Genomic DNA, 26,348 nt, shown 5'->3' with positions numbered 1-26,348 from the left:
TAGTAACACTAAAAGAACCCTAAAAGAACCGTTTAGCGAACAGCCTTTAAAAGAACCATTATTTAATGTTGTTGTTGTTGTTGTTGTTGTTGTATAAAACATTTTAATAATCAGAATAACCCCATTTTAAAGAACCTTTTGTGCAGTGGAAAAGTTCTATGTGGGCTAAAGGTTCCTCACGGGACCACCGATGCCAAAGAACCTTTATTTTTAAGAGTGTAGGTGTATGTTTTGTAAATATAATTAGTATTATATATATATTTTTTTTGTAAATAAACTTTTTAAGAAAATAAGTTTTTAAAGAAGAGCGTGATTTCCTTTTACAAGAAATCCATTGCTTTTTATGTCTTTTATTAGGAACATGAGGAGTCAGTCCACATTTTTATCTGTTAAGGAGACACTAAAATTGAAGGTAAAAGAAACCTATATACGTTTATATGCAATTTTAGTAACACACGTAATTATGAATGCACTATTTAAAAAAGTAATACATAAAAACAAGTATAAGAATAAGAAAAATTCAAAACTCCAAAGAAATCAAAACCTAAGATTTTGATTTTTCCCCCAAAACATATCCTTGTCATGTTTCTTCTTCTTCTTCTTCTTTTTCTTTTGCACCAAACCGCATTTTAATGCTTAAAAGCTTCATTTATAATGGTAGCATTTACGTCCAGAAATCTGTATTCGGACAGTTGCGTGAAACTTTAATCTCATAAATTATTTTTTTATATATATATAATGAGAACTTTCTGGTTTGATGCACCGCGTTGTAAAAGTTGCCAAAAGAACCAAAGAATAAATGCAGAGGTGAATAACAATAGTTGAATTTCCATGAGAGTCCTTTAGTCCTGAAAGGAGGTGCAGGTTTATGTTAATGACTGTGTGTGTGTGTGTGTGTGCTGTCGGAGAGACGCGCACGCACGGAGCCATTTTGTCTTAACGTGGGTAATGTCACTTGGCTCCATGGATACCAGCCTGATAAACTGTGTTTTCTCCTGTTAAAAAGCTACAATGGAGGATAAAAGAAGGTCGACGTGCCGGCAGAAGGATAGCTGATTGTTTTTCTGCATGTTTTGTGGAGTTTTACACCATGGGTCTAGTAATGTGTTGGTTATTATGGGTTCACCTTCTCCTCTGCGCTCCTCTCATGGGATGTTTCGACTTGCACCTCTCGGAGACTTTACATTCTGGAGCTGTTTTGGCCAATTTGTCACTGGGACCAGGTTGGACGTATAAAATAGACAGGACTTTTACTTCCAAGTACATTGGGAAGTTTATTAAAGTGGACTGGAGAGATGGAGTGGTGCGTTTAAATGGAGAGGTGGATTGTGCGCGCGCCCCTCACAGCGCGCTGCCTCTGTATTTTAAAATCCAGTCATTAACAACCGAAGGACTAGTTAACGCACATTTTAATGTATTTGTGCACGGACGAAATTGCGTGTTCAAATATAAAAGGAAGAGAGTGACTAAGCCTGATATTAACGTGGATTGCGTTATTAACTTGGGACTAACTTCCTGCTTTTCTCCGGGTGATTTACTCCTTAGTTTTAAGGACTATTTACCTGTCTTCACAAGAAACTCTGGTGTTTTTGCTACTTCTTGCAACTCAGACCACCTGAATGTGTTTGTGCGTAACGGGACTTTACTTGTGAAGGACGCCTACTGTTTGGAGACGGACTTAAGACGCCTTAAAGACACTATTCGCTGTTCGTTTCACGATTCAAACGGTGATATCTTTTCTATGTGCCTTAAATTACGATTCGCCTCAGTCCAAACATCATTATTAAGTTCTATGCAACACGTATCAAATCAATGGAAACAGAGAATAAGGCGAGCCGTGAATTCAGCGCCTCAGTTTCAGTTACCCAACTACCAGGTTTCAGTGCCCGAGAACGAGCCTGCGGGTACGAGAGTCATCACCCTCAAAGCGACTGACATCGACCCTGGAGAGGCGGGGAAGATCGAGTATGGCATGGAAGCATTATTCGACAGCCGTTCCAACGATTTCTTTCGGATGGACCCTCAAACCGGCAGCATTGAGACTGTCCAGCCCTTAGACAGAGAAGTTAAAGACACACATGTGTTTAAAGTCACAGCAACTGATAATGGCATACCGCGACGCACAACCACGTCATACCTGACCGTTACAGTTAGTGACACCAACGACCACGCGCCCGTTTTTGAACAGAATGAATACAGGGTAAGGATACGAGAGAATGTGGAAGTTGGTTTTGAGGTGATTACAGTCAGAGCGACAGATGGAGATGCACCATCCAATGCGAACATGATATATAAGATTGTGAATGGCGAGGGTGTCAATTCTGGGTTTGAAATTGATTCTCGGAACGGACTGGTCAAGATTCGTGTGCGTCCAGATAGAGAAACCATGGACCAGTATCAGCTGATAGTAGAGGCCAATGACCAAGGAAAGGACCCTGGGCCCCGCAGTGCTACTGCAACAGTGCACATCACAGTTGAAGACGAAAATGACAACTATCCTCAGTTTAGTGAGAAAAGATATGTAGTTCAGGTGCCTGAAAATGTTGCGGTTAACACTAAAGTGGCCCAGGTGGAAGCCACTGACCGAGACGAGGGCAATAACGCTAAGGTTCATTACAGTATAATCAGCGGCAATGTAAAAGGTCAGTTCTTCATTCACACCCCTACCGGAGCCATTGATGTCATAAACCCTCTGGACTACGAAATTATCAGAGAATATAACTTACGCATAAAGGCCCAGGATGGAGGCAGGCCTCCTCTCATCAATGGAACAGGTATTGTTGTCATTCAAGTTGTGGATGTGAATGACAACGCTCCTATGTTTGTAAGCACTCCTTTCCAAGCCACCGTTTTAGAGAACGTGCCCATTGGATATTCTGTCATTCACATTCAGGCCATTGATTCTGATTCTGGAGAAAATGCTCGGTTGGATTACAGCCTCACAGACACAACTCCAGGCTTTCCCTTCAGCATCAATAACAGCACTGGATGGATAACGGTCAGTACTGAGCTGGACAGGGAAACCACTGAATATTACACCTTTGGAGTAGAAGCCAGAGACAATGGTGTTCCGGTAATGTCGTCCTCAGCTAGCGTTAGCATCACCGTCCTAGATGTGAATGACAACATCCCTGCGTTCACCGAAAAGGTATACTCTCTAAAAATCAATGAAGATGCTGTTGTAGGGACCAGTGTGTTAATTGTCACAGCTCTGGACCGTGATGTAAACAGTGTGGTCACCTATCAGATCTCCAGTGGTAATACGCGGAACCGGTTTGCCATCACTAGTCAAAGCGGAGGTGGACTCATCACGCTAGCTTTGCCGTTAGATTACAAACAGGAACGCCAGTATGTTCTGACTGTCACTGCCTCTGATGGTACACGCTTCGACACCACGCAGGTGTTCATCAATGTAACTGATGCTAACACTCACAGACCCGTGTTTCAGAGCGCAAGCTACCATCAGACGTTCAGCGAGGACCGACCCATTGGATCAACTGTTGTGGTAATCAGTGCCACAGATGAAGATACAGGTGAGAATGCACGTATTACCTATATCATGGAGGACAATGTTCCACAGTTCAAGATTGATCCAGACACAGGTGCCATCACCACGCAGATGGAGATAGACTATGAAGATCAAGCCTCCTACACATTGGCCATCATTGCTCGTGACAATGGAATCCCTCAGAAGTCTGATACCACCTATGTGGAAATCATTGTTCTGGATGCCAATGATAATGTGCCACAGTTTGGGAGGGACAAATATCAGGGCACCGTGTTTGAAGACGCACCTGTGTTCACCAGTGTGCTCCAGATATCTGCTTCAGACAGGGACTCGGGGTCTAATGGGCGTGTGAGCTACACCTTTCAAGGTGGCGATGACGGGGAAGGAGACTTCATGATCGAGCAGTACTCTGGAATTATAAGAACCCAAAGGAAGCTGGACAGAGAGAACGTTCCAGTGTATAACCTGAAGGCCTATGCAGTAGATAAAGGTGTTCCTCCTCTCAAAGCAGCAGTGGAGATCCAGATTTCTGTGTTGGACATCAATGACAATGCTCCTGTTTTTGAGAAGGATGAACTGTTTATCTACATCAAAGAAAACAGTCCTGTCGATTCAGTGGTTGCCCGGATCAACGCCATGGATCCAGATGAAGGAACCAACGCTCAGATATTGTACCAGATTGTGGAAGGAAATATCCCAGAGGTATTTGATTTGGATATATTCACCGGAGACTTAAAAGCCCTCGTGGATTTGGACTATGAGACCAAAATGGAGTATGTCATAGTCGTACAGGCCACGTCCGCACCTTTGGTCAGCAGAGCAACCGTCCACATTCGTCTGATTGATGTCAACGACAACGATCCTGTCCTGCAGAATTTCGAGATTATCTTCAATAACTACGTCACCAATAAATCCAACAGCTTTCCATCTGGGATTATAGGAAAGGTACCTGCCTATGACCCAGATGTGTCAGATAAGCTCAAGTATAGTTTCACTGAAGGGAATGAGCTGAGTTTGTTGATTCTAAACCCAAATACTGGAGAGCTCAAACTCAGCAAAGATCTGGATAACAACAGACCTCTGGAGGCCACCATGAAAGTTTCTGTCACAGGTCAGTTAACTTTTCTTTGTATCTTTTGAATCAAGTGTCTTTGCTTGAAACGCTCTAAGTTGAGCAGGGTAAAAAAAATAAAAATAAATAAATGATTTGATAAATATAAACTAATGTTTAATATATCATTTCAATATGTTGGGTTGATGGATCTGCTGCTCTGAAGGACTGCATGATTTCAGGCTGTGTTTGCTGCAGGCTGAACCACAATCCTGTTTTTCTGCTTGTGAGGTGTTTTTTTGAAGAAGGCAAGAACCGTTTGTGCGTGGGAATGAAGGCTCAGTTCAGTTTTAGAGGATTATTTAACTTCTGTTTAATCCAAATCCCCGTCAGTATTCTGTTATGAAAAGTTAGAGATGAGCAACATATTGCTGAATGAAGTGCCTCTTAGTATTGTAATGACAATGCACTTTTAGAGAATTAATCCTCACTGACAGATCACTCAGTTTGTCCTTTCATTCTCTGTGATAATTTATCCCACAAATCACAGTTAAGGTTTTTTTTATTATTATTATGTGAGTTGTTTTATTTGAATGATTTTACTTCTTAACATTATTCATTCTTATTCTGAGGCGTTAGTGTTTTGTTACAGTGCTTTATCATATTATGTTAGATTATGTACAGCCAGCCTCTTCAAATGGCATTAGCTTCTCATTTCTCACATTCTTTCTTCTGTTTCTGTCCTCCTTTTCTATCTCTCTTTTCCTCCCACATACCGCTCTTCCTGTTCATTTGCAACTTGCAATTCAAATACATCTCACAGAACACAGCTCTCTTGTCTGTACTTTGTGGCTTTACGGTTGTGTCTTTGTTGGTCTGATTGGCGGTCCTCATCTGAATGAGCATGCTAGTGGTCATTGTTGGGGTTGTAATGAGCCGCATTCATGCCATGCTCTCTCATTCATGACAAAGACACATCGGTTTCCAGTGCCATAGCAGTTTCCTCCCTCTTTTACACCCTCTTATTTCACACAGCTCTCCATCTTCTTGGTCTTATAATCTAATGCATTTTATTCATTGGACATACACACATGTCAGATGTTAGGTAACCATTAACACTGCTTATGTGACCTCTTCACCTCCAGCCCATGGACAATGAAACTTAATGGAAAACACTTGACAGGGTTCTAGATTTTAATGTCTACACTGGTCTGTGACTGAGTTTAATACATTTAGCTGATAACGGTGTGTCTCAGATTCAGCCATCCTCAGAAATGTAGCAAATGTTTTTCGATGATGCAATTTTTGAGTCTTAGCAGAGCTGGTAGAAGACAGCTTAGACAGAATTTGTTCTATCATAAATACATTTAAACCACCAAACTAAATACGTTTAGAGAATGCATACATGCTTTACTGTTTCTGTTGGTTATACTTTAGCTCAGGCTTTTATTTAAACCACCAAACCTAAGTATTAAACGTTGATCTTTTAACTAATCTAACTTATGATTTTGTCCTGACATACAATAAAACATGCAAAAAAATAATGAAAAATGAATGAATAAATTAATAAATATTGAACATACCTGAGCAGCCTGAGCCACATTTAGGGACCAAAATATCATAGAGACTTGGGGATGGGCTCTTTTGATTTGGGGCTGAAAGCAGCTGCACAGAACACCCTAGAAACCACATAGCAACATGTTAAAACCCAGTCAATACAAATGCATAGCAGCGCGCTAGCAACCACCCACTGAGACACCAACTTAGAATCATGGTGGTGAGTTTCGCATGGGCAAGCACCATTCACTTTTTTTTTTTTTTTTTTTACAAAATGTAGCAACACATTTTACACACATTAGTTATAAGGATAATTCCCTGCCCTTCATATTTAAATGTACCATACTCCACACTTGAATGCAAAGCGATAAGGCATTTTTATTCATATTTCAGACTGTGAAAAGTGAAAATGTTGTTTTTACCTGATCCAACCCTCAAAAAAAGGCTTTTGTTGGTTTAACTTAATGTAGTTCTCTTAAGGCAGTCATGTCAAACAATATTTTAGACTGATATAAAACCAGTTTCTTTAAGTGTTACCACATGGCTCACAGTTTTTATCATACCTCACAAAGGGAACACTATGAAGACACTGTTATCTTTCATTCCTCAACAGGTGTTTTTCCTATCGACTTAGCTTTAATTATTTATTCAAGTACTTGGGGACACACAAGAAGTCCCAGATATGTCCCTGATAAAAGCAAGTTAACATTCTAGTCAAAACAAGGGCCATTCTAGCCTAAAACAACACTGGTTTGCACAGCAAACACGATGGAGTGAGGGCTACTTGTTTGAACAGTAACCTAATCTCTCTTATCTGTGTCTGTTAACATTCAACAAGCCTTTTCCCGATTTCAGGGGTGTCCTCTGCAAAATGATGCCGCTTTTTTTTAGCCCTGCACCTTTGTGCTTTATTTTTCCTGGATCAATACGGCTGATAAGCTATCTGTCAAGGCCTCAAGAAAGATGGAGCCAGGCATCATTCATGCTGGTGAAATTGCATGTTTTTGATGTCTCCATCATTCGGTTTTGATCCATGTCACATCTAAAGAAAGGAGGGGAGGTGATTCATCACTTCTAGCCATTTTCTTCCTCTTGTACCCCTTCTGTCAGCAAATGAGCCTGCTAATACATGCAGACTTTTTCAGCGGGTTGAGCTTCTGCCCGTGGGCCACTGCGTCTGTGTATTTTGTAGTTGACTGTATCCCACTCAGCGCTTCAGGTCTTGCATACCTGGACTATTCTACATTGCATTACCAAACTCTCTGAACTTGTATTTCAGTTGGGAGTTGAAGAAATCACTTCAGATCTTGCACAAAGAATCTTTTAATGGTCAGATATTTAAGGTTTATAGATAAATGATTCCATGTAAAATTTGCATTTTATTTTACTGAAATAATACATTTTCAACCAAATTGTTTGTACATTTTTATAAATAATAACAAAGAAATGACAAGTTACAATGATTTAAACATAAATTTTGATTTAGAAATAAGTAGTATTTTCTTGTAAATAGTATTTCAATGAAATTCTGCAAAACTGATATAAACACAGTAAAATCAGTTAAGTGTAAAGGAAACTGAGGGCAGCTTAAATGTCAAATTTAAAATGAAAACTGTGAATGTGAGTTTTTTATTTTATTTTTTTTAAATGTGTAATGAACTCAGTTTCATCAAAATATGTAGTTAAAGACTACTGTGAATTAATGGATCAAAGTATATTTATAAAAAGGATATGAAATTACATTTCATGTAATTCTAAAATAGATACCTCATAAATTTTGTCCTAAACATATTTTATTCCTGACAGCTAAAATAATAAGTACCATTTAAAGGTGAAACTGTTCAATACAACATTAACAAGCAATATATAATATAAATAAAATTATTATTTGCTACTTTGAGATGTGCTCTTATTTGAGATATAGTTGAATAATATCAACATGCTACATTTGCTCTATAAAGGAGGCAGCTGTAACATTCTGACTTTTGTATTAAATTCGATGAGATGACTCAATCTTTTAAAATGAACAAAAAAATGAGAGGCAGTGGATGTTTAGATCTCAAAATCTTTCGGTGAACGATGGAAATCAGCACTGGTTTCTACGGAATTCTGCAGCTGTCGATTCCCTTCAGGCCTACCTATGAGTAAATGGAGTAATGAGCCGAGTAATTTGTATTATTGTATGTAATGAATGTTATGCTTTAATATGTAGGTTAAATGTAAAACTATTTGAGCTACCTCATAGAGCTGATGGAGCCGAAGGCAATAATTGTTTTGCAAAAGGATATCCTCTTCACTATAGAGTGAATGTGAATTGTCTTTAGTTGTAAAAGCAGTTTCTGAGTGTTTCATGCATGTGTTGTATGTGTTGTGTGAGCAGACAGGGTCAGACAAGGGCTCCTGAGATCTGCTTTCTGACATGCACACAGCAGCTGTTATGCTCTGAGCCCTGCAGTGCCTGTCCCCTGTCATCTGCATGTCATCAACAGAGGAGATCTTCAGTCCAGGTGTGACTGTCCTTCCACCTCATCTATACATGACCCTCTGTCCTCTGACATGCTGTAGGTGTCACTCTGTTAAACATACTTTGTTTAAATGGAAGAATCCCAATCAACAGATTATCAGTCATAAATAAGATTGAAATGGTAAAAGTGTTATGAGATGTTTAGATATTTAAGTAGTATTATTTTTACAGTATTTTATGAAGGTGTGCATGATGCTTCCACATGCAAAATTCCCCACCAGAAAGCTGTTTGTGTTGCTGTGCAGTTGTATTTGGAGTGATTTTTAGAAGAGGTAAGACCAATATGGGTTTTTCCTCTGGTTGATGCCGATATTTAGAAATCAGGGCAGTAGATCGCCGATATAATTAAACATTTATTGACAAAAAATATAATAATTAAACATTTATTGAACAACACAAGCCTCTCCAGTCAGCACACTTATATAATTAAAATAAAATAATAATAATTGAATTATTAAATACACAAAACAGGTATGCTGTTGTAACATTAGGATGAAAAAATAAAGTTTTAGTGCACAAAAACTTACATAAATAAAAAATAATATAATAAATAAAATAAACAGGAATAGTGTCACACATAGTAGCACCCAGCAGCATAACAAAAATGAAAGAGTTCTCTCATATTACACAGCCTGCTGCTCATAACTGCTTAAGAGCGATGATGACGTCGTGGAGGATGTTGGACCCACAGACACATTTAAAGGGGTCATATGATGCGATTTTATTATTATTTTTTTTATTTATGAAATGGTTTCTATTTAGATAATACTATTAATAACACTGGTTCTGGGTAGATATTCAATGCCCTGAGTGCTAAGTCCACCACCCAACATCTTTGATGTTCCAACAATAAATAGAATAAATATTTTATGTTTGGTGAATTGGTGGGGAGTTTATATGAATTTGTATGTTTTGAGTTGAATGAAAACCATAGACTGTATAAAAACATGGACGTAGTGTCCGTGACGTCACCGTAGGTTTCTAAAGAGCGTTTTTGAAGCTCAAAGTGGGCGGAGCCAGCCATCGCCATCTAGGCAGCACTTTCAATTTTATTTGTATAGCGCATTTACAACAGCCTCCAGGCTGACCAAAGTGCTTTACAGAAGAGCAAGAATATTACACATACATGAAAAATAGACCAGCACATGAAAAAAAATGCCCACCTAAAAAATTTAAAACGACCCCATTTCAATTTCAAAATGACAGCAGCGGTGCAATCCCCTAATCAAAAATCTGCAACAGTTGTTCTGAAGGGCAAAAAACTATGCCCACCTAGCTCGACGTTAGTGACAGCAGCGGCAATCCACCTGTCACTCAAGTGGCCACGCACTTAATTATGCAGAACTTTAAACAATTCACCTTCCTTACAGTTGTTCTGAAGGGCAAAATTAGCTATATAGCCAAAACCACTTTTTGTACCAGGCTGTAAACATATATATTTTTTTTCTGCTGTAAAGTTGGGCATTTTAACATGGGGAGTCTATGGGACTGACTTCCTTTTGCAGCCAGCCTCTAGTAGCCAGTCGACTAACTGCAGTTTTAGTCACTTCTGTGTTGGTTTCAAGAGAGAGACCGGAAGGTTGCCGCTTGGCAAAATCATTTGTCCACCCCTAAATCTGTGTTACTAATTCATTAAAAAAGTAAAATTGCCATGAGAGAGTGTTCTGGTCTCTAGATACAAACACTGTTTCATTGCTGAAGTTAGGTAGACATAACAAAAAAGACTCAAGGTCTGTCTACTTTAAACAAGCTCAGTTTTATTGAAACTTTTCACTTTACTTGCATTGCTATATCCTTCCCTAATGCTGGTTGAAACTATTATTAAATTACTTGAGGCAAACTGTGTCTGCACTGTTCTCTTCCCCGTCTTTATTTGGTGCAGTTCCTCTTGAACATTGTCCTTTATTAACAGACAGACAAATGGCTTCTACTGTATTTGATACTAGCAATTTTGGTTTACCGCAGATTTCTTTAAAATGTCTAAAGGTAACGTCTACAACTTTATTTTCAAAAGGATGAAGATCAGAAATCCTCCTCCTCACATTCCTGTGCTCTGATAACAGAATACAGCCCGAGACTGGGAACCCTGAACATTAATTAAGCTAAAATAATAGTGCAAGCTGTCTGCATATCTGTTAAATGAACAGGAAAGGAATTTGATTCATGTTTAATCTTGCAAACTCATTTGAAGGTGGAGAGAGAAGACAGAGACAGTGATGTGGTCTCCAACCAGTGCCAAGAACATATAATAAACAATTGGGTCATTCGAGGGTAGTTTACATGAAAATATGGGTCAGCATTGTGGTTTAAGAGGAGTCTTTGTAAGCTAATTATATGGTTTTGTTTGAGCTATAAAGTTATATATAAGAAATATATTTTTTATGATAATGAAGGTTTTTTCCTTCACTTACAGTTAAAAAAAAAAATCAGTTTAAAGGAATATTCTGGATTAAATACTTATACTCTGCCACAGAAAACATTTTTCACTCATTCTGATTTTCAAAACAAAAGTCATGTTTACAGTAACTTACAATAGAAGTTTATAATGGAAGTCTAAGTCATTCAAGGGGCTTAAAGCAGAAATATGCAGGCCCTATTGTTTCTGAAGAGCTTAAATTAATTTCATACAAAATATGTGTTATTTCGTCTATGAAGTTGACTAAGTCATCCTTGTAGCAGTGGGACTATACTTTTCTGGGCTGGAAATATTTTCTGGTTGTGTTTTACCAACTTTAATTCTTCTGGGTGGAGTCTGTTCAATGTAAACAGTACTTTGTGGATAGTTATGCCCATTTTTGGCATTCTTAAACATATTGTGCATACAAATCATTCCTGGCTTTAACCGGTATCACATGAGCATGGCAGTAGTTGAAAGATTTAATATAACTTTTCACAGTTAAAACTGCTAGAACATAGACTAGTTAAAACATATAATATTTACATATTGCTATGGTTATCAGGGCTTTATGAAATGTTCTGCTTGCCGTAGATAATGTTTATAGAGTTTACTCGTTTTGAACTTTAAATATTCCTTTAATTGAGTGGATTTTCCTGTAAAACTCATGGAGTTACAACTCACATCCAACTTGACCTGTGCAGTGGTGACAACTTGGAAAACAAATTACAGGCCTTTTATCTCAAGAACCGCCTTTTGGGTGCTTGTCTGAAAATGGCATGCCCCTTAGGCAATACTACTAAGATCTTAACCACAGTTAACTCCACCTGTGGTCTCCAGAAATGTCAGAGATGTTTAATGATGTTCTACAGGCCTTTGCATTGAATACCTTTAGTGAAGATGAACTTTGCCCGTTCAGAAAATTAATAGCCTTCATAGATTTTTAAAAGCTACTTCCTCTAACTACACAGAAATATGAAGCGCTCCTGAAGTGACAGGAAATCCTACAAAGCATAGAATCACTGAATGGTGGCGTTCAGTGAAGAATGCTATAGAAACTTTCCACCTCTTTTTAGATTTTCTAAGCGTCTTTAAGAATACCATGAACTCTCGCCCAGGATTAAATGGCTGTTTGTTCTGACACATCTCTGGTCTGGACAGGGTGGGTAGACGTCAAGGTGCAGTTTTTAACTGACTAGGCCTGACCTGTGAGCTCAGGTGAAATGGAGGTCCCATTCTCGGGGGCTAGATTCAGTCCAGACATTCAGATGTAATCCAGATCTGTGATTCCCCCGGCTGGAAGTCGGAAGGTGAACCTGTTCGCGTGTAACACGACACACTTTCCGCTCTATCCAGACCCTATTCTGCTGACATAAAAGATGTCTTTGTCCTTAACACTGAGGAGCTAGAAAAGCATCTGTTGCAGCCAATGGCCAAAAAGTGTGACTTTACATGTGTCCAGCAGTGACCAACTCTATGTTTAGAGAAATATACTCCAAAGGCCATCCATGCACAACATTTAGGAATTATAGGGAAAATTAAAGTCCTTTTTGCTTTCAAAGACTTTCCTGTTTTTCACTCAGCTTGCATGAACTGGCACATGCTTTTCTATAATGTAATTCAATAGTATTATCAATACTGATGCATGACAATGCCACTATATAATAGAAGCATGTATTTGATAACAAATACTTGCGTCTTGGCTGTTCTGCTCAGTAGTTTGAGCTTGCTGTTGGGGTGTTTTGGTCGTTCTGCGGGCAAAGAAAGACTTTGAGAAATGCAATACTTAGGCGGCTATCCAACACTTTTTAAGCTGTGCATTGTGGGTAATATTTCATCACTCTGATAAACATACTTGTTGTCAAGAAATCACCTAATGTATAATGTGTTCATGAAATACAAGCAGAACTTGTTGAACTTGGTGCAACATTTTGTGTAAGAAGGGTTTACGAATGACGAAGCTACACAAATTTGTTCTGCTCGTGTTTCATGAATAGGTCCAAAATAAATAAAAAAACATAAATGATAAAAAATATGGATCAAGTATTTGTTATTAGACAAATTTATGCAAGAAATTATATTTTTTTTGCAACTGTAAGATGATTATTATAAAGTAATTATATTTCATAAATAATACAGTTTTAATTCTTCTTGAGTGCAGTTAAACTTGCTTACAATGTTGTTTATTTGTTGTGAAATGCAGCCCAAAATTGACATGTAAAAAATATGACTGGTTGATAAAAATCTACCAACTACTTTTGGCTTAAAAGCTAACACTGGACACTTGAACCAGTATGTTGTACATATTTGTCAATACCAAGGTAGACAACTGTACAAAACATTGAACCGACAGTACATCTAACATTCATATTCTCCTTTTCGTCCATGTCAAATTAAATGTTGTCAGCCTGACAAAAATCTGAGCAAAACAACATGGAAATATGCCTACAGAAAATGTGACCACTAACTAGAGAAAGTTGTTGGTTAACCAAAATCACGAGAAGCTTGCAACGTTTTGCATTTTTTAGTCTTCGTTTTGAGATGCACTTTGTACTTTTTAAAACCTTCAGGCTAAATTCAGATGTACTGAATTTGTCCTGTCATTTAGAGGAGGTGTCAAGCCACTGTTATAAAAACGGCATCACCTCTTTCAGGTGGGATGGTTTCACCTCCCCCTGATTATACAGCCAATATAACCATTTCATTCACGGCCTTTCTCACCTCACAGCGATGCTTAAAAACAAAGCTCTTCTCTACTTGCATGTCCACAACTAAACATGAGGTCGTCCTCTCAAATTACATTTACATTAAAGCAGGTTCTGTTTCATGATGGAGGCTGATATTCTTACACAATGCTATTCTCTGTTCCTTTCATAATCTGTGTTATTTGGAAAAATGATCTGTATGCTACGGTAACCTTGGCCGTGCCCGGTATTTTATTTATCTCTGGTTCCTAAGTTTAGTAAAGTTTAGTAAAGCTTGAAGTTAAATATATATATATATATTATATAATATATTAATATATATATATATATATATATATATATATAATTTTCTAAATAACTACTTATTAAAAATGGAAAGGTTTTGGGAAAGCCATGTAATTGTCAGTAGATCATTATTAGTTAATAAGCATCTCTGGACAGAACCCTATGCATCCTATGCATTTCTGTTTCTCATGGAACTTATATTGTGACATACAGTATTTCTTGAGATAAAAAGCTGGGCTTATGCATGTTAAGCTTTAATATTATTGGTTAATATTCTTTTGTCTAGCCAAAGTGCTATCTGTTATATCAGCAATAAAGAAAAATCGATACCACTTTATTTTACAGTGTCCTTGTTACACGTTGCATGAGCTTACTTGAGCTTATATAGTAATGACTACAGCTGATGCATAATTACATGCAACTAACCCTAAACCAAACCCTAACCATAACCATACAGTATACATGCAGTTAATGTATTATTGCTCAGTACTTAAATGTATAATTACACTGTAACAAGGACATCATAATATAACGTGTAACCGAAAAATAATTTCAGAAGAGGAGCAAATTATCACATTACTTTAAAAAAAATGTTTTTTGTAATTTCTCAAATGTAATAATTTATCTATTTGTTCAGGTCAGATGGATGTGTTATAACAGGAAATCATTCTTACTTGTTTCCTAGTGTTTGTTTGATTTATGCTTTTGGTCGGCTCTATAGGGCTTTTGGGTAAAACCATGGGTAATAAACTCCATTCTGCTCAATGACATTTACTTTAAAATGTCATAGAGGTCACATCTGGCCTGACCAGTTCAGTTTAATGACTGTAGTGCCAGTGTAGAGCCTTAACAATACTTACACTCATGTTCTCAAGAGAAGTCATCTGTTTGTTTCAGAACACACACACACACACACGGACACATGGATGTGTACTCACAAAAGTGCAGACATCTTTGATAAAAGCAAAACATTTTTCTCATAGTTGTAGCTTATATTGGTTACCTTTTATTTTCCTCATAATGGTAGGTTTTACATTAAAAATAATATGCGTCTGAGCGATTCTCACAAAAACCTGTCATTAATAATAATTCATTTTATTTGCATGGTACCTTACATACATTAAAAATGGCTTTGCTAGTCAGAATATAAAACAGAAAAATGAAGCACAAAAAAAACTGTTAAAAACAACTAGAATGACAATAACAGCCTTTGAATTAAAGTGGAAATGAGAAAAAAAAAAAAAAAAAAAATAAATATATACATAAATTAAAAAAAAAAAAAAAATATATATATATATATATATATCCAGGTCATATTTAACCCTTAATATCAATATTAAAATAAAATATGAAAACATAATAAGAAATTATGCATAAAGAAAATAAACCCTGAGACATTTTACAAGACATTTTGTATTTATCACAATTACACAAATTTAACCCCTAATTTGCATTACTTTAATGTTAAAAAAAATCAGTAAAAAATAATTATTAATAAAATATTTAACATACAAAAGACATTTGGAAAGCTGTTATTATATTATTTGAAATGCTGAAGTAATAACACATCATAGTATTATTTGTTGTACTGAATTACATTTAGATAGAATGATTTTTATTACCATATCAGAGTGTTTAATTCTCTTCAGTTAAACTCCTTGATGTTTGTGCTGTTTTACCTTTGCTGATCTCTTTATTTACAGTTCTGTGTTCAGGTTACGGAAGTGTCCTTTGGGCTTCTCTTCAATGCAAATACTCTTATAAAAAGGAGGGGGGAGGTACAAGGGGGTTTTCCATGTCAAAAGGCTTTTCTTGAATGAATGTGGGTCGTCAGAGCTAGTGTAAGGGTCCGGCCCATTGTCCAAACTGTTCCTAGGTGTTGCGGACTCGTCAGGGTGTCTCAGTTCACAAAGCTGTTAATGGACTGACAAACAATGCATCAGCCTGCGAGGGTTTTTCTATGGTCCTGGTACATTTAAATTGGCCATGAACTTTGGGGGTGTCTGAGGTTTTGGTGACTGTCTGCAGGTTCCCCTTTTGTATGTTAAATAGAATCACCTCTGTGTTAATCATTTGTTGTTAAAAGTAAGGTGTAATGTGTACTACACAGTTTGGGCTCTAGACTGACACAGATGTCTTTTATGCCTATTAAGGTCAACAGGAAATAATGTACTTATGCCTGACATACATAATAAAATCAAATGCCAGTAAATAAAATTAAGTCATCATACTTTTTTTTTATTTCACTATGCATCACATTATGTAATTTATATGCATTGCAAATGCTATTAAATGACTTTAAATAAGCAAATCGTATAAATTGCAATACTAACTGCATTTATTTTTAATAACAACCAATCATATTAGCACTTGTGTCTTCTGTATACTGCCATACATTGTTCTTTCCAATGTTATAGCTTTGTGCTCTCTTTGTTACCGTATATATCCTCATGTCTGGTCAGTCGGGGTGGGTTAACAGCCCCTCAGTCATCTCTGTGATGTTAGGAATGAGTTTTCTAGACAGGGACTGATGCAACTGATGCATCAGCATTCTAAACGTGTTTCTTACACAAATGCTTTATTTTATATTATTTTATTTTATAGACTCACAGTTCACAGTTGTTTAATTTACTGTAATTGTCATTTGTATGCATGTATTCATTTAAAGAGTCCATTGTTGAGATACAAAAATAGTTTAGCGGTACATTATTGATATCTATTCTGAGACTCTATTCTGAGATTACTAGGTTTTTTGTTGTTTTTTTTTTGAAGAGAAACAGACTTAAGATTTGAGCAAAAGCCTCCTTTTGTACTTCATTTAATCTAATATCTGACATTGAGATATTTAAGAGATAAAGAGATCTCTTTTGCAGTTTTCTTTCCTATGAGACTGTCTCTCGGATGTTATTGTGGACAACAGATTTACTCGTTGCAAGCAAAGGGTCCTTTTCCTTTCGTAAGGGATGCCACAGTGTCACACCTTGGGAGAAACTCTGTTTGTGCTGTTTATCATGGGATTATTTACCCACAATGCACCAGTGCAGTGGACTTTATTCTTATCGTTTATTCTGTGTATTTAAAATCATGTCATGTTCCTATTTAATGGATGCATTGGAGTTGTCTATGGTTTAATTAGATCTTATTGGGTGTGATTGTGCTGTGTGCTGATGTGTAATTGACGTTTAGCATTTTTTATTATTATTTTGTTATTTATTTTATTATTATTATTATTTTTATGTAACTGGTCAACTTTATGTTTTATATACAAAAAATATATAATTAACACATATAAATGCAGAACACAATATAAAATACGAAAAAAAATATAATAATAATAATAATAGTAAAAATTATATATAGCTTGTCACACCACACACTGTCAGAAAAAAAGGTACAAAAGCTGTCACTGGGGTGGTACCTTTTCAAAAGGTACAATTATCTACCTTTTAGGTACTAATATGTATGCTTTAGGTACTTAGATGTATCTTTAAGGTACCAGTATGGACTCTTTAGGTACAAAGGTGTGCCTTTTGAAAAGGTGACAGCTTTTGTACCTTTTTTTCTGAGAGTGCAGGATACCAAAAAAACTACACAGTTAGTTCATCATGGCACAAGGTTTTATTGTTGTGCGCATTGACTTGCAAGTATAAATGCACTATTATTACTGTGATGACAGCACTACATACTGCATATCATAAGCTAACCTCTCTCTGTCTTTGTTGTTCTTCCCTAAACTAAAAGTAGCATGTGTCAGCATCCTGTTATCCTCCTTTTAAACCCACCCACATTCATGCACACACACTTACTCTCGGGACCGTGTCATGGTGACTGATGTGCTCTCTTAGTCATTTGGCTCTGTGTTGGATCTGATTCACACTGAAGTGAAATGTTGCCATGCAGTTCTCAACAACAAAAAGTGTCAATGATTAGCTCACTATCCGTTGTGAGAAAATGTTACTTTGACTCATCAGGATTTATGTGAACCTATGTTCTTGCCATCTAGAGTAGGAAAGTTTAGTTTATTTTAGTCTGCAGGTTTTAAATGGTTTATGCGGAAGGTTTGTTTTAATAAACAGATTCAAAGAATTCAATTGAAATGGCTTTTTGCCAATACATATATATATCAATCAATCTTTATATCTGTATAATATATCTTTATATTTATGCTACACTATCTAAACTGCTAAACTTTATATTATCTGTCACTGCTAACATGCACGTATTTTGTTAGATCTGTCTATCACTGTTTTCAGTGAAGTTATATAAATGTTGATATTTTTAGTTCTATTGGTTATATTAGTGCAAATGTATTTAATGTATATTATTTACACCAATCTAAATATACTTTTACATTTAATAAACTCTGTCATGCAAAAGTGTCTTTCAGGAAAGCTCAAATACAACAAATAAAAGTGAGTTAGACTCATGCGGAAATCCGGTTATATGGGATAAAAATAGAAAGAAATCAGATGAGGGTGAGCAGTGAATGAGGGTATGGCGGGATATTAGATTCCTAAGGAGGAGAGGGCAGCAGGGCAGGAGTTAACCTGCTCACTCAGTAGAGGTTAGCATCGGTGAACTGTGACCACACGGTCACTATGACGCTATCGTCACATGGCACAAGCATTTAAAGCACCCACTCTGAGCAGTCCTGTGTCTCAAAACCTGAGAACAAGCATAGCAATTTTGTGCTCTGAATGTCTAAATTGAGCTTTTTTGAGTCTGATATGTACAGTTTGAGTGATCAAGTGCCAAAAAATGCTGTCGGGATTGACAGTTTTCATAACATTGTAACTACAGAAATGCTACTTTCTGAAATTTGTCAGATTGCAATTAATGCAACACAAGTATGTGCTGCATTCTCAGAATTACCACAAGGGGTGCTAAAGGGCATAAAGTCAACTACAGTCAACAGTTTGAGGAGAATCTTTTCTGAACAAGTCAGTTAAAGTTAAGAAACACATTTATAGCTAGCTAGCTAAATACTAAACTAGATACGGGAATAATAATAACATAATAAAGGCACAGATATTAGATATTGAAGTTAAATCTATCGTCCCCTTGAGTATTTAAGTTTATTACCACCACAGTAGCTCAAAAACGTGCAAGTGTGTACTTTGGGATTGTGCTGACAATATGTTGATCTGTAATGTACATATAGAACATTTCCTGCCTAGTAGATAGTTAAGTTTCGTCTTCAAAGTCACCCACCCATGTACCTCCTCATGACTCTTAGTGCCAAGTGTATCGGTTGCAATGTCATAAGAGCTCTCTCTCTCTCTCTCTCTCTCCTTTTCTCTCTCTAATTCTCTCTCTTGCCACAGCGGTGTTTGGTTACGGACATTGTTAAGCCTGGTTACTGATAAACAGGGTGCTTAGTTACCAGCCCCCGGATGGTTGGCTCTTTTCAAAAGGAGAAAAAACGTTGCCGAGGGAAAGCAGGAACTTGTGTACATTTGAAAAAACACAGCCAAATTAGGAGGCAATGCGGAGACATTTCCATAGCCGTTTGCGAGCACACAATCATTATTGGCCCTCTGTTATTCAGTTGCCCTTGGGCTGTTGTGAAATACGTCACCCATAAATTGTTTAATGATGTTTTTTGTCCACTTTAGAAACATTGGGAATGCTGCCGTGAGAGACATTCAGTGATATTAGTTGTTTCTGAATATGCTTGCAGAATATCATGTTTTGGTTTTGTTGTGGTATGCATAATTTGCACTTTGTGGTCTACATGCAGAAGTAACTTGATATACAGCGACATACCTCTCATTCCTTACATAATATCTGTTGTCTGCCTTGGAAAGTATGTATAAAATCCTCCAACAAAAAACGACCCTATAGGTAAAATATACATTTTACGAGCATGTGCGTTCTCTGGGATCAAACCCATGATCACATGACTGCATATCTTCATATTACGCGATGCATTACCAACTGAGTTATACGAATCACAAATTATGACACAGATAAAAGAGTACAAAGCATTGTTATGAAAGTGTCCTGGCGCCGATAGGGACGCAATTGTAGTATACGCTTTGATGGGTCGTATTTCAGGGATTTTAACAAATGACCTGCAATTAGAAAACTTCTCTCTACTTCTGAGTTTCTGTCACAAACGTTTTGTTTTGGCTAGACAGGGGTTGAGCTGACAAATCTAAATAAGTGACAAATGAATTTAAGAAGTTATGTAGCAATCAGGAAAGCTTGTCTACATTGTCTACATTGAACATGTAAAAGTGAAAGTTCCAAATCCATTTGTACTGTTGTCTGGAGTAGCACAAGCATGTGGAGTGTGTCAGAAACACAATGGGACATCAGTTCACTGTTGGTTTCTCAATGTGACGCACTACGCCACATCCAGTGTAGATATTATCACTGATTATAATGGGTTCTCCTTGATTTTGTCACTCTGCTTGCATCCGAAGCAGACACAGTGTTAGTAATTGCTACTAGGGCTTCGCAAGGTGTGGAACTGAATTTAATTGGGAAATCTGTACCAATACCCAGCCCCACATAATTACTTAGAAAAGTAATAGGCCATCTCCCCTCATCAAGCCACACAATTTGATGTTTGTCATGTCTGTAAAACAAATGATTTGGGACAAGTTAGCAGTCAAAGTTTAATCCTTAGGTTTGATTAAATCTCTAACCCTAATAATGTCCAACATTAATGGTTTTTACAATTAATGAACATCACTAATTTTTCCAAAACAGACTTTATATTTCTATACTCTATATTTATCAGATATCAGAAAAAGTCCCTGAATAGGTCTTACAACTGTTGTCCTGAGGCTCACTTTCAGGTTTTGATGTTTTAATTGAGTTTTGGCTCAGCCTCTTTCTTTTTTTCATCTGGTGCTTTACTCATGTGGAGCGCCGTAAACCCAATTCACCATCAGGGCAGCAGACATCCATCTAAACCCCCCCACACCCGTAGTCTTACCACCCCTCTGAGAGGAGAACAAAGATTTCAACACAGTGGTTTTGAGTGGGGGGATTTGTGTGGATTAAGGCCAAGAAGAGGGTCTACAGGGCAAGCCAGGTGCATTTTATTTTTCAGCAGACCACAGTGAAGCAGTCAGGATTCTTTACTCGCACACATATGCCGCTGGTTCCTGAGTCTTTATTGGCCCAGTTGGACGCTTTTACAGGAGGTCTAGCTTGTTAATTAGGCTCAATGGTGACATGTTGGAGGTGCTGGAGGGTGATTTTAGTAATAATGTGAGAAGACATACACATGGAAAGGAGAGGAAACCAAAGAGAGAAGAGAGAGAAACCAAAAAATCAAGAATTTCAGTGGTTGCCTTCTTACTAGTTCTTTCAAGACCCCTTGGGCCCTGTTTACACCTGGAATTAATATGCATTTTCATCAGTCCAAATGCAAAAGGTCTACGTTAAATAGAGGTGTAAATAGGGCCTAAAACATTTTGAGTTTGTCCACATTTGTTCACTTCCAGTGGTACTCAAAAAAGCATTCAACCAGATTGCTTTCATATAGCTGATCATGTGGTCGAATGCGTTCACATAGCTACGAAATTCTGGCTATTCTCTGCCTATTGACATCATACATAATCATTGTGCAATTCAAGAAGCGATTCAAACTTTGCTGCGTTGTACCAAAACACACAGCTGCTTTCTTTATGCTTTTAATTTGCTTCCTCTTTCAATCGCTCACAGAGTAACAGTTAGTTCAGTCAATACTATTCGTCTGCTAAACATGACACTCTCGTAAAAGTGTTGTAGATGGTTACAAAATAAAGCCAAATGTATACTTCATTTTTGATGCGAATGCCAAATCCTCAGCCTTTCAAAGTATTCTCCATTTGATAGTGTGTGTGAACACAGTGCACCAGAAAGTTTCATCCCTGTTCAAAGCCTGCACTGTTTCTCTCCAGAGGTTATCACTGATAAAAATTTCTTTGTACTTGTTTAAACTAGAGTTTCTGGTATCTCTTAATCCCCTCACACAGATTAAGAGATATTAGAAACTCACAGATCACAGATCAGACACACAGATCACACGGTCATCTTTTGTTGTTGCCAGTAAAGTGTTGTTGTTGTTCTCATTGGTTTCTTTTTCAACTGAGAAACAACAGGCCTTGGCAGTTTTGCTACCTTGTGTCATGCTCACTGTACACTTACTCTAGCATATGCATCTTATTACCAGATGGAAACAGGGATTTAAAAAAAAATTATATTTGTTATTGCTAGTCGGCAAAGACCTTTTTTTTTGAATGACTACAATTACAACTGCAATTTTAGTTTTAAAGTAGCTCTTAAATTCACAAACAACCTTGATATGAAGCTTGTAAAATACTTTACTGCTGTGTGAAAGTGAATCAGTTGAGCCCACCAGGAGCACAGATAGCCAGGGCTCCCATACCGCTCTTCCCCAAGGCAGGAGAACTGTTGCATTCTTAACTGAACAAAGAATTCAGGTAGTGTCACAAAAATCCATCAGGAACTCATGCCATCACTGACTCATTTATGAGCTCTGTCTGACTTTTGTTCTTATTAGGGCCACCACTCTGTTGAGAACCAGAGAGATGAGAGCATTCCTTATACTTCTAATACACTCTTCGCTGCTCTGTTCTACCTTCTCTTTAACCGGTGGATTCTTTGAGTAGGACTATAAATCACTCAAGTGTTTGGCCCAGTTAAGGTTTGAAGACTTTTGCTCTGACACTTTTGCTTTTCTAACTTTGTGAAGAGTTTCTTCAAATGGGAGCGATTGAATTGTTGAAGACGTGAGACGTGAACTAGAGTGACAAGAAACCTTCTCGCAGTTATTGCAGTTATCACTGCCATCTCTTTGCAAGTTAAAGATTTACAGTGCAAAATGCCTTACAAAGGAGTGTCTATGGCAGTAGATTTAAATACTGCAGAATATAACCTATATATATATACCCTATATATTGTGCTTATTGCACTTTAATTGTGCAGAAGTAGTGCTAAGGTCCAACTAAAGATACACTATATAGAATATTTGATTGTGCTAAAGTGGAACTATTGCAAGTATACTTCAGGTACACTTTAAATATCTTGCATTCTTGCATCTATCCATCTATCCATCCATCCATCCATCCATCCATCCCTTTGGTACTCCAGTACTGGTACATTTGGCATAATGACCATCATGTTTACACAAATATATTTTTGTTGTTAGAGCTGCTGGTCCCTTCTGACAATGTAATTTTCATCTTTTGTATATTCCTTACTCAAACACTTGTAGGCATCCCATGATACATGGGTTATCATCGGTTACCTGCCCACAGAGCTCACAGGAACAAAGGAGCGTGTTCATGTCCACTGCAGACAGAGCCAGAGCCCTGTCAGTATCTGAGCACTCGACTGCAGACGGACATTCTGATAAACACAAGTACCTGGCTGCTAAATTACCTTTGGATATGAGAATCCCTCTCTATCACATTTTCCCTTATATATATTCAACTTATCCAGACAGAACTGTCTACGAACTAGCCATGAATAGCATCAAAAGTTGTTATTCTTTGGTCTTAGTGTGCACTTGGCTTAACTACATCTCTTGGGAATGTTTACAAAGTGAAAAAAAAGAAGAAAAAAAACATCATTGTCTTAGTACAATGTTCTTCTTCTCCCAGCTCTTGTCACTTGATTTAGTTTATATATTATCTTATATCTTGCTTTTAGAAAGCACCTTTCCCTTACTGGAATACTAAGGCATCACTGACTCTTTTATGTTGACATATGTGTTGTGATGTTTTGATTCAGTCTGGTGCTTTAACCTCAGTGTCACATCGATGAGTTTATTGCCTGAGGGCATGTTTTTATCACCACATGCCACACTACTGTATCACCTGCTGAGCGTTTCAACAGGCCAGCTGCGTATTTAATTTTTTCAATATCTGATTTCAAATCTCAGTCAGCATTCCGGTAATCTGAAGGGCTCTTTGCCTGAGCAGAGGCCAGCCGATTATAACAGGAAACCTGCAGGAGCAATTCATTCATGGTAGATAACCATGTTGGCAGGATTTGGAGATAATGTTTTATCAGTAAAATGAGTCAGGATAGTTCTAGATACTTAACAGCTGAATAAGATGGCATCAATGAAAACCTGTTTGAATGAAATCTCTCAGACGCTGTCTTGAATGGTTCATTGGAATGAGTGTCTGGTGACTATTCTCATGTTGCTGGTCGTTGACCTCTGGCCCTTTTTAATCCGAGTTTGTTCTGCATGGTCAGGTGAAAACACCTGGTTTGTAGATACCTCTGACTTGGAAGTGACAAGATGTTAATGGATAGAATATAATTACTTGACACAGACAACACTATGTTAGTGGATTGTAGGCAGTGTTGAAAAGTGAGAAAATTTACTGGGCATAATCTGTTTAATTTAAACATTCAATTGTATATTTCATTATTATATTTAGTTTCGGTCTCACTTAACTTTTCATTCTCTTATTTATTTATTTGAATAAATACATGTATTATTTTATTTATTTGAAGTTTATCTTGATGTTAACATTAACCACTAATATTAACAAAAAAAAGAAGACCACCAGCAGTTTCATCACACAACATAATAAAAAAATCAAAAAAACAATTTAATGCAATTCACTCTTCACTCGAATCTCAACTTTATTTTAATCATTAGAAAAAAAATTCTCCATCCGATTTTGTTAAAAATGCATCTGGAGAATGTGTCTTTTTAAATATACGTGTAAAATGGATTGGGACTGTTGTTTAACCCTCATTAGATGAAGACTGTATGCCTCTCACCATCAAACCTGGAATAATTTAATAGAAAATGAACATGACACTCTCTCTTAACTCAATTAAGATGGCATTTCCCACTCCCAGTCCTTCCAAACCTTTCCATTAATGCACAAAGAGCAGCACTGTGTGCCTCTATCTTGATGTGATCTGCTGTACGGAGGAACAGCTCAGTAAGCACAGTATGTCAACAATGACACAGGAACTGATGAAGAATCTAAAAGCAATCAAACTATTTGTTCCTTAAAGAGACATTTTAAAGAGACCCAATAGCACCTTTCCTCTTCTCATTGCATGCTAAAAGAGACTGAGAACCTGACTGCAGTTTAACAGGAGCAATGAAAGTTTGAGTTTGCTGTATCTTCATTTTATTTGTAATAGAAAACTGACTGGCTAAACTGACTACTGAAAAATCAGTTCAAAACAGTTCAGATGAATGCAAGTCAATTTAGCATTCTGAATACTAAATTAACCAACTTCAGTTGACTGAAAGCATAACTAACTCTAGACAGAATATAGAAAATCCAAAAAAAAAAAAAAAAAAAAAAAATGTACACCAACTGTTGATTATCCAGTTCAGTAATCTGAAGACTAGAATTACCATTGAAAATCCATTTTAGTAGTCTGGTTGCAGAACTGAATGCTAGATGAACCTAGGGTTCAGTGAAATTTATGTTTTGTAGTCAATTTAGCTTTCAGACTACTGAAATTAATTTTTACAAGTTAGTCTGCTATTCATACTACTAAAATGGATTTTTAGTAGTTTCTCCAATGTTTAGGCTAGACCATAAGCATAAGTTTTCAGTAGTTAGCTATGCTTTCAGACAACTAAAACTGATTCAGTAATTTAGTTTTCAGAAATTAATGTCATTATTCTGAATGCAAAATTGAATACTGAAGTGGTTTAAGCAGTCTGAACACATAACTGGCTACTAAGCTAATGCTGTGTTCCATTTAACTCTGAAGTTGGATGTCAGGGCTTGGAATGACGTCACACTCAAGTGGACCATCTTTCAGTAGAGAAGTCAGAAAACCAATATGGAAGTGTCAGTTGTTAGCAATACCAGTTGATTAAAAACACATAAAAAGCAGTATTTTGCACAGATAATGCCATAGTATTATGTCCACAAATAGTGGTTGGATAGTACTGTGTGCACCACTGAGTTTATTGAGACAGAGACAAAAAATAAGTGCTAATAAACAATATCTACTTCTATTTCTCTTCTGTTGATACACTGAGCAGCCATATTGGATTCTGAAGTTGGAGTTGTTGCGATTCTTCCGAGGTTCCGAGACGGAGCTCTAACTTAGGAGGGTGTTCCAATTAAAAGTTCCTGCTGGGAACTCAGAATTTCCAACTTCTGAGTAAAAATGGAATGTACCATATCTTCTGAAAATTACTTTTGTCATCTAAACGTCACAGTAACTACTGAAAATCCATTTAGTTTGAACAATACGTAGACTATCTAGTAAAAATCGATTTAAGTAGTTTGGGAACTGAATTAACTACTAAAAATGTAAACATTTCAGCAGTCTGAATGCTATATTACGAAAACAGTTTCATTTTT

General features: G+C 37.0%; 1 protein-coding gene across 9 annotated transcripts in view; it reads left to right on the top strand.

Moving 5' to 3' along the window:
* Window positions 1–893: 893 nt before the first annotated feature.
* The window catches only part of celsr1a (cadherin EGF LAG seven-pass G-type receptor 1a), an 84,953-nt gene continuing 59,498 nt past the window's right edge, over window positions 894–26,348 (top strand). For 5 of the 9 annotated variants that reach the window (XM_042744773.1, XM_042744760.1, XM_042744723.1 and 2 more), the window contains exon 1: window positions 895–4,619. In XM_042744773.1, coding sequence (XP_042600707.1) covers window positions 1,091–4,619 — 3,529 coding nt within the window. In that variant the 5' untranslated portion in view covers window positions 895–1,090. Of the gene's footprint in view, window positions 4,620–26,348 lie in introns of all 9 variants that reach the window. The other 4 variants (XM_042744766.1, XM_042744751.1, XM_042744743.1 and 1 more) reach the window with 1 other exon arrangement.

The sequence above is a fragment of the Cyprinus carpio genome, chromosome A4 (assembly GCF_018340385.1).
Source record: "Cyprinus carpio isolate SPL01 chromosome A4, ASM1834038v1, whole genome shotgun sequence".
NCBI classification, from domain to species: Eukaryota; Metazoa; Chordata; class Actinopteri; order Cypriniformes; family Cyprinidae; genus Cyprinus; species Cyprinus carpio.
This window is presented reverse-complemented; position numbering and strand designations above follow the sequence as displayed.